Genomic DNA, 12,000 nt, shown 5'->3' with positions numbered 1-12,000 from the left:
GCAGGTACAGGGGCCATGCCAGCCCACAGATTGAGAAGTTCAATGCCTTAGGGTAGGAAGCTTGCTGGTGAAGTGGGGTTGCTCCGGACATTTGTTGATGGAGATAGATTTGTGGACTCTCTGGGTACATATTGGTAGAAGTATTGTGACAAAATATACATGTACAATGAAATGTTGGAGAAAGCTGGAACAGATGGGATCAGAAAATGGGTATGAATTTCTTCTTATTGAACTGGCCTCATGATAGCACCTTAAGCTAAGGGGCTCTGGAATCCTGGTGTCATTAATTCTTCATGGCATTCGGCTCTGCGAGTGAGATTGTGGAGTGTTAACATATTCCCAAGGAAGCTCTAATCATGGTTGTTGCAGACAGCCACGTACCGGACAAATCTAGCGATGCACATACATCATGGTCGCCCTGCATCACTGTACTTATAAGACAGTTCAGGAGATGGCAGGAAAAACCACCTCTTTTCCCCTAAATGCCACTAAGGGTCCCCTGCGGACTACTAGCAGGTGGCTCCAATAGAGCAGCTCCTCCAGCGAGGGGAATGCAAGACTTGGATCTCAGGCAGCACGAGCACTGGTGCCATACGAGATAAGGGCTCAGTGGACACAAAGAGCGCTTACCTTGTAGATCCCAAAGAACCCCAGGTCCCGCAGGACAGACAGAGCGCTGACCCGAGGACCCGTGGTGATTTCTCCAGCCACCTGCAAACGGATCTTGACGATTTCTAAAGGATTGGTGAAAATCACCTGGGAGCCTCCTGCCTGAAAAAGGAAAAAGAGAAAGAAAGTATTAGGACCGGAGAGTTTGCAGGGCAGAAAGCACAGGGTACCGGTGAGCAGAGCTGAGCGGTGAGTCTCAGGGGAGCCAGGGGAGGCTGCCCTCGGGAGGGTATTGCTTCCACCCCTTTCTCGCTCAGGCAACACAGTGCTTCTGAGTTGGAAGCATGACACAGTTACAGCCGCAGATGCCCTGGGTCAAGAGGCCCACCGGGAGGCAGAAGGAGGGGAGCGATCAGAGACAAACTTCTGAGGTCTCAGTCTTCACACCAAAACGACAAACCTGGCACCACAAGATCAGCTCCCATAGGGCTCATTCAAGGGCACCAAGACAGCAGAGAGGACAACGATCAGTATCTACAGAAAAAGAGCGGCCTCTCTGGATAGCAGGAGCGCAAGAAGGATATAAGGAGTCTCGTGTGATGGATTTCTTACTAGCAATGATTGAAAAATTGTCAGAGAACATGTAAACTTGGATGAAAGCGATTTTTCTTCTCCTGGAAAAAAAATAAGCAGGTCAATCATCAAATACCATTTTATGGAGTTATATATTTTTGTAATTTTATTTACATAGTATGTGGTATAGAACTACTCTTCTCATATAAGATAAAAGGGATGTTCGAGTAGGAACGATATGCATTAAATCAATTATGGCCCAAACTTTGAACAACTTGTGTTATTTCATTCCAGCGATGGCTGGGTGCCACGCCTCCGAGATCATCAGTGGAAATCTTTGAAGTGCACTATGGGGGAAATTTTAAGCTAGCTATTTTGAAGTTAAGCCTCTATTTATAATGTGCAATTAAATTCTTTCTTACTCCAACTGGTTATTCCTTGTTACTGAAACACACACAGGTTTGTAGCTAAACCAAGGTCAGCAGAGTGCAGCTCAGAACATTCAGAGCTAGTCCACAGATGCTTACAGTTTACAGCTCAGGCGATGCCATCACGGTACTAGGTACAACCTAGGTCAGTATCACCAAAAACTACATGCTAGATTTCCTGATCTCATGAGCGAATGCTAATGTTACAAAATGGCCTTTAGGAATTAAAACTAGCTACCAGGACTTTTTTTTCTTTTAATAGCATTCTTTACAATATCTGGGAATAAAAACTTAGAAATAACACAAATGTTCAATAGTAATAAGCACCCTCCAAACCAAACCTAGTCATCAAGCTGCTGCAAACTCAAAGCAACTCCAGAGAGGAGAGTTGCTGCTTTGATTTCCAAGAACGTAAATCTTTATGGGCGCAGACAGTCTTATCTTTCCCCTACGGAGTGATGGGTGTATTTGAACAGGTGCCCTTGGCGGTCCAATGCTTATCCCATAGCTCTACTAAGGCTCCCAAAGAGTGGCATAACAAGGACCGAACGCATTTGAGTCTATTCATGCAATGCACTGTGCAAGCAATGATACACTCTGGGGAAATAACTGAAATCTTCACCCGGACCAATAGGTAACTCATGATAAATGGGGAAAAGATTGCAGTTGTCAAGGATTTTGTCTTGCACGGATTCACAATCAATGCCCATGGAAAGCAGCAGTCAAGCGATCAAATCATGCATTGCACTGGGTAAGCAGGGATGCTGCTTTGAAGACAAAGTGTGCTTGACCCAAGCGGTGCTCTTTTCACTTGCCTCCCAGGCACGTGAAAGCCAGACACAGAATAAGGAAGCGGACTAGTGAATCGGTGCATTGGAGTTACGGAGCTGGAGAAGAATACAGAAAGTACCATGGACTGCCGAAAGAACAAGCACATCTCTTTCCAAAGAAGTCAAGGATGCTCTCTAGAGGCAAGAGTGGTGAGACTTTAGCTCCCATACTTTGGACATCAAGGGGTCAAAAGAGGCCTTACAATAGATGGGCTGCACGAGACCACTTTGGGGTACTGAAGAGCAAGGATGTTACTTAGAGGACTGAGGTGCGCCTGACCCAAGCCATGCGCCTCTGTATTGCATCACATGCGTGTGAAAATTGGAGCTTGACTAAGGAAGACGGTGGAAGAATGGGTGCATTTGAAATGTGTTGCTGGAGAAGAACAGTGAAAGTGCCAGGGATGCGGAACACACAAAGTGGCCCACCTGTATTGGAAGCACCAAGACCAGGAACACACAAAGTGGCCCATTTGTATTGGAAGCATCAAGGCCAGAGTGCTCCAGAGAGGCGAGGAGGACACGACTTTGTCCTACACACTTTGGACATGGGGTCTGGAGAGACCAGTCCCTGGAGAAGGACAGCACGCTTGGTAAGGGGGAGGGGTGGCATAAACAGAGGAAGGCCCCTGCTGAGATGGACTGACGTGGTGGCTCCAACAGTGGGCTCAGGCGAAGGACCAATGTGAGGATGGAGCAGGGCCATGCACGGGGTCCTTGTTTCACAGCAGCCAGATGGCACCAAGCAACCAATTTGATTCAGAGTCAGTCGGTAGAGGCTGTTTTCATTGTTGCATGTTCCCGCCAACAATGTTATGTATGTTAGATAACTTACACAAGAGTGTCTCTCTTCCTAGGATTAGTACATGATCCATCCAGAAAACTTTTGCTTTAAGGATGAGGGGGTGGAAATGCACTCCCACCACGTTAATGGCACCACATTGGTGTATCTCTATTTGCGCAGAAGCAGGATGGAGGGGGGAAGCGTCCGTGCAATTTTTAGCAGTGTTCGTTAGGTACTGTCAGTCGGTTTCAACTCATGGCCTTACGTCGAACAAACCCCGCCCGGCCCTGCGCCGCGCTCCCACGGGTTCTTATGTGTGACGCAGCCACTGGTCAGCCCGTTTTGCCGAGGACCGTCCTCTTTTTCACAGTCCTGATGCCACCCTCTTCGTCATGTCACCCCGCTTCTTTGATGGTTTGCTCAACATGTAGACTGAACAAGTATGCTGAGAGGACACAACCCTGACGCCCACCTTTCCTCATTTTAACCCACGTAGCATGCCCTTGTTCTGTTTGCACAACTGCCTCCTGATCCACGTACGAGTTCTGGATGGGCACAGGAAGTGTTCTGGAATTCCCATCCTTCTCAGGAGCCACATAATCGAATGCCTTCGCACAATGAGACGCACGCAAAAATCAATCTGGTATTCTGTGCTTTGAGACAATATCCATCTGACATCAGCAATGATCTTATTCCTTGTTCCGTGTCCTCTTCTGAATCCAGCCAGAACTTCTGGTAGTCAGTCCCCTGTCGATAGGTTGCTGCCACCGTTTGTTGGATGATCTCCAGCAAAATTTTACTTGTGTGTTCTGTCGATGGTATCATCCTCTAGTTTGAGCATTCCGTTGGGTCACCTTTCTTTGGAATGAGCACAAATAGGAATCTCGGCCCATCGGTTGGCCAGATAGCTGGCTTCCAAATTTCTTGGCAGAGAGGAATGAAGGCTTCCGTGCTTCTTCAGTTTTTGATAGTTATTCATCGATTCCTGGACCCTTATTTTTGGTTAAAGCACTCAGTGTGGCTTGAACTTCTTTCTTCAGCACCGTTGGTTCTTGCTCATATGCTACTTTCTGAAATGGTGGAATGCCGACTAGTTTTTTCTGGTACAGTAACTCTGCGTATTCTTTCCGTCTTCTCTTGATGCGTCCTGCATCAATCAATATTTTGCCTATAGAATCTTTCAAAATTGTAATGTGACTTAAATTTTTCCTCGAGTCCTTTGAATTTCAGAACTGAAACTGCTCTTGTTCCTTGGTTTCCTAATTCTAGGACCTTGCACATTGCATTATCATATTTGGCGTTGTCTTGAGCCATGGAGAAAGTTTAATTTTCCATTTTTACTAGTTGGATACCTTAAATCATGACACACGTACTCTTAAAAACATACAAGGGCTCTCCCCTTCTCTATTAAAACTGCTAAGAGAACAAGTGTTCTCTGGACTACCACAGGCTCCTTCTTCACCTGTTCCACCAGTCTTGGCCTGTTCCATTCTAGAGACTTCTATTGAGCTAAGCTGAACTATCTGACCCGGTGCAGGGAGAGAGCCAGCTAAGGCTCGTCTGAAGTAGGAAATAGAGTACAGACCACACCCAGGTGGCAGGAGTGGGTTCTTCGGGTCCAGTGAAGGCATTTGGCTCCCACTGTTTATTGCTGTGGTACAGTGGTTATGAGTCGGGCTGTGATTTCTAGGTCAGCAGTTCAAAACCACCAGTTGCTTCTCTGAAGAAAGATGGAGCTGTCTACTCTCATGAAGTGTTACAGTCTTGGATACCCATAGGGGGAGTTCTACCTTGTCACATAGGGTAACTATGAGTTGGCACAGACTTGATGGTCACGAGTACAGCCGCAACCTGCAGGTTCATGGGCAGATCCCACTGCCTTCCTGCCTAGAGCACTTGTGCTTTTGGTGGGTTTGTACCCACTTCTTCCATTTATCAGAAGAATTCTCCCCATGGGGAGAGTTCTCTGAGGCTGGCAGAGTTCACATGCCTGGGGCAGAGTCAGATTTAGAAGTCAGGTCAACAGTGTGCACCTGGACCAAGGACTAGAACCCTTCTCCCATCGAAAGGAAAATACCAACATCTAACAAAACTGAGTGAAACAATCCGAAATTTCAAAATCATGTTATGAGGACGAACTGCTGCGAGGCACTGGAGTGGATTTGCCTGCAGGCTGATTTTTAAGAAGCCCCAACGTGGGTAAGACCACCCCCACCGAAGGGTTGAATGGGCGACAATCAACATGCACCTCACCTCTCTTTCTGAAGCGTGAACAAGGCTCCTACAGTCTTAGTCCTCTGAGTAGGGGCAATCGTGGCTCAGGAAAAAGGTGAGCAGGGAGCATAAAGACCCACCCGCTGCCCCCTTATTTTAAAACCCCCTCCCTCGTGATCAGGATCAGAGAGATGGTCAATGGAAAGCAGTCAGTACCATGTTCAAGACGTAAATGGTTCAAGCAAACAAATGGGTGTATCTCTCTGTTCTCCCAAACCGATGGCTCTCTTCCCTGGCTGTGTGCTAGGATCGCTGGCGGAGCTTCTCGGAAGCCGGGATGTATGGGTCCCACTCCAGAGACACTAAACCGGAATTTACGCGTCTGCTCTTTAACAAGCCGTCTGTGCAATTACAACGTCCTGTCACAGGTGGGGACTGCTGCGCTCACGGCACCATCCGTGAGATTCCTTTAATTCAACCACTTTGCTCCAAAAGGCTACTGCTAGCTGCCCTTTCTACTGAATATCTAGTCTCGTTTCCCAAACTGCTTCCAAGAGTAACTGCAAGCTGCCTTTTCTATGATTTATGTGTATCCTTACTACAATTTTTTATACACATTTAAGCAGCACCATTGGCCAGTGGTTTCATGTTTAGGCACAGAATCACTGTGTCTCGATCTTGCCACCAAAGTTGTTCCTATTTTATGCAGGTGGAGGAGAACTTATATATGCGATTCCCTCCAAGTCCATCCATAGAGATGAATTCTTTGAGTTCGAGTGACTAAGGAGGAAGCAAAATCCTTTTGAGTGAGCTGCAGGAAGCAGAAGCATGAGGGAAAAACAGAGAAGAAACACTAATGCCGCACCTGTCTACCTCTGGTGGGCTTACAAACCCGGAGCCTACAGGTTCAACGTGGCGCATCGCAGAGATGCCCGGGATGGATCTGGTCCTTTGGAGTCAAGCTGCAAAGAAACGAGCGACTCCGAGGCACCAAGGGAAGATGCTTATCATCAGACGCACGGTGCCTGGGCAGCAGCACAGCTCAGTCGCTGAGCAGAACCCTGCCTCTGCTCGCCTGACACCCAGGCCAGGATCCATTCCCAGCACCTCACGCCCGTGCCTCGTCTGCAGAGATCAAAGGCAGTGGAAGCCACAGACAAAGCACAGGGACACCGATTGTGCTCAAGGCCGTTGCATCCCTCATCACTCAGGGAGCTCTGAGTGTGAAGAGACTGGCTCTCTTTTTGTGTGTGTGTGTGGGGGGTGGGGGTGGCGGCGCCTGTGTGTGCGCGCGCATGTGCACGCACACACACATCAATCATTTTCCTCGGATTTCTGAGAATCAGTGGCAAGCAGGGCAGGGGCGGATTTTCCACACGAGACCTGGCTCAGTGTGCTATCATGTATTCAAAACGGGGACACTGGCTTCTCTGAGCTCTTACTGACCACTTAAGACCCGGATCCCTCTAAAGAGGCACGTGCACCTCTTCCAGATGCCCGCCTGCGACGCTGTCATAGCTCCTGCGCTGTGTTCAGGCAGCAAGGATTCATAAGCAATTATTCAACGTTTCTCCTAGGGAATACGAGAAACACGAGATGAGTGAGAGAGGAGGCGTCCCCTTCTCAAGGAGCTTGCCGTAAGGAACCCCGAAACCCAGTGCCGTCTGGCTGATTCTGCTTTGTGGGGCGGCTGTAGGACAGAGGGGCCGACTGTAGCGTCACACCATTCTCCTGCAGGGGGTACAGCGGTTCTCATCACTAACCTCTGGGTGAGCCACTGAGCGCTTAACTGCTGTGCCACCAGAGCTCCTGAAGCAAGCAATGGGAGTCATACATGTTCATTAGGCTGCCAGGATAGTGCTTTGCCTAGATCAGATACCTTTTTTTCCCTACCTGTGAGGTAATTTTTTTTCAGCATTTACATAAGAGGAAATTGAGGCGCGGAAAGATTAAAGCAACATACCCAGCTGCTACCAGAGGAAGGGACTCTCCACCAAGTTCAATTAACTATGCGCCTCACAGATACAGAAAATGGCACATGAGAAAAGCCAATTACAACATGTAAGAACTTAGGTTCAGACAAATTGCACGCATTTCAAAGGAGGGCAAGAGCTCCAGGCTGGGATGGAGGGGAGGGGAGGGGCACTGAAGTGCAGGGCCACTGAGGCAATTAGGATCCGGGTAATTGAGGGAGAAAATGGAGCAAAGGCACAGTGACAAGGGACTGCTCCACTTACACGGGTAATAGAGCCCGAACTGCATCTGACACGATCAAGGCTTTAGTGAGGATGATGGCTATGAAAATATCAATGGCATTAACCAGCGATACACCCGGTGCTTATTATGTACCAGACACTGGGCAAGGGCTAGGCAAAATATTCTCATTTGATCCTCACAATACCATTATCTGGGCTCTATAATAGATTTGATATCATCAGAGTTTTACAAGCAAGCACACTGGGTGTGTGGGTAACTAATTTGCCTGAGGTCAGAAAACTAGGACAGGGAGTTGGGATTAAAAAGTACTCCAACTGGAAGTCAGAGCCCTTACTTAACACTTTCCAAGGAACTGGCCAAGGCAATTCATTTTCGATGGCAAGAAAGTGGTATGGAAGGGGGTAGCCTGAAAACACCCTTAAGAATGAGGCTGGGACCTGGGCGGGCGGGGGTGGGGGGACGAGGAGAGGAAAGTGTGTGTGTATAGGGCTGGGAAATAAGGGGAGGGCTCTATTAATTAGAAAGAGCCCCGAGGCAAGGATGACAATTAGGGTTTTAGCAGCCTAGATGAGCCATAATAAGGACCAGGATTTGAACAATTACATTGGTAGTGAGGAGGGGATGAAGAGGGAGAAGACTGTCACAGATCAATGAGGCTTGGCTGAGGAGTATCAATGGGCAGGGACCTGGGGGTTCCACAGGTGTCACAGGACAGCCAGCTGGGAGTCAGCGACCTGGACACAGATGACTTCTACTACAGACATGCTCATTGAGAGCAGCAGCTGGGACAGGGGACAAAGAGAAAGCCCAGGGGGGAAGAACTCCACTGTAAAAGCAGCACATACAGAGATCCAGGCACCAAAGGCAAGAAAGGGAGTCTCCAGAAAAAAAGAAGGTGAAATGGCTAACGTTTCCTGTCAGAAAGCTGCAAAGACAAAAGGAGAAGTGAGGTAGGAAAGCCAGCAAACAGGCCTGAAAGTGGATGCGGAGGACTTAAAGATCCCTACCCCCAAGTGCTTTCTAGGCTGCCATTTTTCAAGACGTGGATCACCAGGTCCTTCTTGCACAGAGCCACTGCGTGGATTCCAACTGCTGACCTGGAGGCCGGCAGTCGGATGCCGAACCGTTGTGCCCTGGGGCTCCGTCACTCAGAGCTCGCAAAAGCAGCACTAGGGTCCCGATGGGCTGCTCAGGCAAAGTTAGGGACCGGCGCCTTCAGATTTGCTCGACGGATAAACACAGCGGCTCACTGGATACGTACATGGGGCTCTGAAGCACAATTTTAAAGGATAGTCTTCGGAAAATGGTGATTTCATTTGGTTGTAAAAAGATACTTATTGCTCCAGAGGGATTTTTAAACTGTTGTCAGGGACAGGATTGGGTCTTCCATCTTAAAAGCTGTCGTCCCTGAGCGAAGAGAGTCTGTAAAGAGGCTGACATGGGAGCTTCGGGTGCTCTGTACCCAGAGGGGTCTATAAGCTTGGCTTTCCCTCCCCTGCCTCACAATCTTGCCACCTACGTTCTGCTCATGGTCTAACGTGACACGTTTTACTTCCCTGCTGACATTTCTAATTCGGCACAGGTAAAATCTGAATAGGTTAAAATTGTACGTGTGTGGAAAGTACTGTGAGGGGGCTACAAAAAGTTCTTGGGAAAACTATTATCTCTTAATTTCTCCACAAACTTTTTAAAAGTCCCCTTTATCAACCTGGGTGTTTTTGAAAGCAAAAATGTCAGGAAATCAAATAGTTGGACAGCCAACACCAGAACCCATGACCCTGATGGCTTGCCTCAATTCTCAACGTGGTCCAAGCATGGTGACTTTCACTAAAATAATCTTAACATAGTTTAAGTCCAAGAATTATGGAATAAACAAACAAACAAACAAGGAGAACAAATCCCCAGCCATTGCGTGGCTTCTGACTCGAAGTGGCCCTGTGCCGGTTTTGAAGCCACATGTGTTTCAAGGACTTTCCAACAGGTGGTGTGTTCCCTGAGGCATGGCAGGAAGCACCGCGGATGACATACGGTGTCAAAATGACCAGCTCAACAGCTCTGCGCCAGTTCCCCGAATCGGACCCCGTGACCCTGCCACTGCGACGGACGAAACCTTTCTCCACAGCTTCCGTGCCACCTGAGAAAGCACAGGTGGCACTCCTGCTGACGGGTCAGGTCAAAAGAACTCCGGAGATCAAAAATGTGTTTCCTTCTCTCACCACCCTCAAACCATCTAAGCCACACCCTTGAGACCGTGTGGAGAAGACTTAGCCTTAAAAAAAAAAAGACGCAAACTCGGTCATCAGCCTGATGTCCACCAAAAACATACCAATGTATTTTTTTGTGTTCAACATAGTGTGAATTCTGCTACATTTTAAACTAAAAGCATTAAATTTCACTGTAGTTTAATCACCTTACTTTAATTTGAATTCACATGGTAGATACTTATAGCTACTTAAAAAATTAAGTGGCAAAATGTATATGAAGAATGTGTATCTTGATATTTTAATTATGCTCAATTGAATGTACTTAGATTTAAAGTGCTTTTCACAAATGACATGTGCTAAGAATATCTAATTGCACACTGACATTCTAAAATGTGTACTTATGTGTCAAAAATAGATTAATATGAAGTTATGGAATATGAATTTTTTAAAAACGAGAATCAAAATATATGATTTTCATTATTTGGATACAAATAAAATTATAACTACAAATACAGTTTACATTAGTAAATGTCTAATGACCTATATAAAATAAAATTAATGCTGAAGTGATGCCGACATTTGATATGTGAATACACTGAAAAACAAAGATTTCTTAGAAAACTGAAGCTTCAACATACTTTCCACTTCCACCCTCTAACTCACTCCACTTTGTATTTAAACGCAGTCCAAGCAGACCTGTGAGATAATTTAATATGAAACTCGCCCATTTTCACCAGCTCTAAGGACTGGAGGTAGAAACAGATCATCAGCACACAGCTGCAGAGGGGCAGTTAAAAGACCCTGCCCAATAACCGTCACCTGCTGCGGGTAAGCTCTGAAGACAGCATGTGGCGACCCCACAGTGAAGATGACAGACGTGAGGCAGCACGAGGCCACGCACTTCCTGCAGCTCTGAAGGGGGTGCGGCAGGCCCTCTCCCTTATACGCCCCATCGTCACCCAGCTTCAGCCAGGAACCGGGCTCCTCAGTGCACGTGGCGGAAAGACCTTTTTCTCAAGCCTAGCGAGGCGGTCAAGCTAAATGCACATCTTAAAGGCAGACTAGATCGAAGGGCCAAATGATCGGCTTCTAGAGATTAAAATCGAGAAAATGCACTGCCGTCTAGCCGATTCTGACTCGTCGTGACCCTAGATCTAGAGCTTCCAAGTCTGTCAATCTCTGCAAGGCCAGACAGCCTAACTTTTCTTCTGAGGAGTAGCTGGTGGGTTGGAACCACTGACCTTGAGGTTACCATGAATGCCACTAGGGCTCCCCACCAACTATTCTGAGGCAGAAAGATGAAGTTTTCTTTATGATTCCATAAAGATCTACACCTTGGCAATAATAAGCAGGGTCACGAAGAGTCAGAATCAACTCGGTGGCATTGACTTTCTGAGGATTAGAACAATGTCTAACGGACTTGTGTGAACGATCTTCAGGAGGTATCCAGTCCTGGAGAGCTCATGTGCGGTAAAACAGAGGGTCAGTAGACCCCAGTAGCTGCAGGGGGGTCTTCTATCATATGCAGGTGATGGTGAAGATGACACAGGACTTGGCCATGCTTCATTCTCTGTTACATAAGGTGGCCACGAACCAGTGTCTAAACATAAAGCAGAATAGGAAGCATCCCTTTTGATTCAATGTGCAAATTAATCTTCCCTTAATTGAAACATGCTGTAATTAGACTCACAACTATAAAGAGAGAATAAAGTAGATTCTTAACACTTACTTGTTGTTGAGACAGAAGGAACATTGAAATGTTCTATTAGTAATTTCTTAACCACAAAGGAAAAGTAGAAAAAAGGCTATTCTGCTTACATGTTTTACAACTATTAAGTTTCACATTTTCAACTTCATAGAGTTTTAATAAGCCTATAGAAGCCTGGCCAAGAAACCAGAGTGGAATGCCTTTGACTGACATTAAAAAGCAATTAAGTTACAGACCTGTCAAATATGTTAACATTTCAGCCCTGCCTGCTCTGTATGTCTATTTTGACTACTTTTACCAGAATCGTTTAATGATTTACAGACCTTCACTGTCTAAAGCACCTAACGGTATGAAAGCTGTGACCATCTTTCTTCATGTTTTCATATCATAATAAACCCCTTCCCTTTCTATTGGGAACTTAGGGGGATGGCCC

The 12,000-nt window shown here is 46.8% G+C and overlaps 1 protein-coding gene across 1 annotated transcript in view; it reads right to left on the bottom strand.

The window, feature by feature from the left end:
• SLC25A13 (solute carrier family 25 member 13) overlaps positions 1–12,000 on the bottom strand; it is a 199,801-nt gene that overhangs the window by 30,131 nt on the left and 157,670 nt on the right. Inside the window, exon 14 of the mRNA XM_075558386.1 lies at positions 631–771. Within this exon, the coding sequence (XP_075414501.1) occupies positions 631–771 (141 nt within the window). The remainder of the gene's footprint in view (positions 1–630; positions 772–12,000) is intronic.

The sequence above is a fragment of the Tenrec ecaudatus genome, chromosome 9 (assembly GCF_050624435.1).
Source record: "Tenrec ecaudatus isolate mTenEca1 chromosome 9, mTenEca1.hap1, whole genome shotgun sequence".
In the NCBI taxonomy this organism is placed as follows: Eukaryota; Metazoa; Chordata; class Mammalia; order Afrosoricida; family Tenrecidae; genus Tenrec; species Tenrec ecaudatus.
The sequence above is the reverse complement of the archived record's forward strand: the minus strand, read 5'-3'. Positions and strand labels throughout refer to the sequence as shown.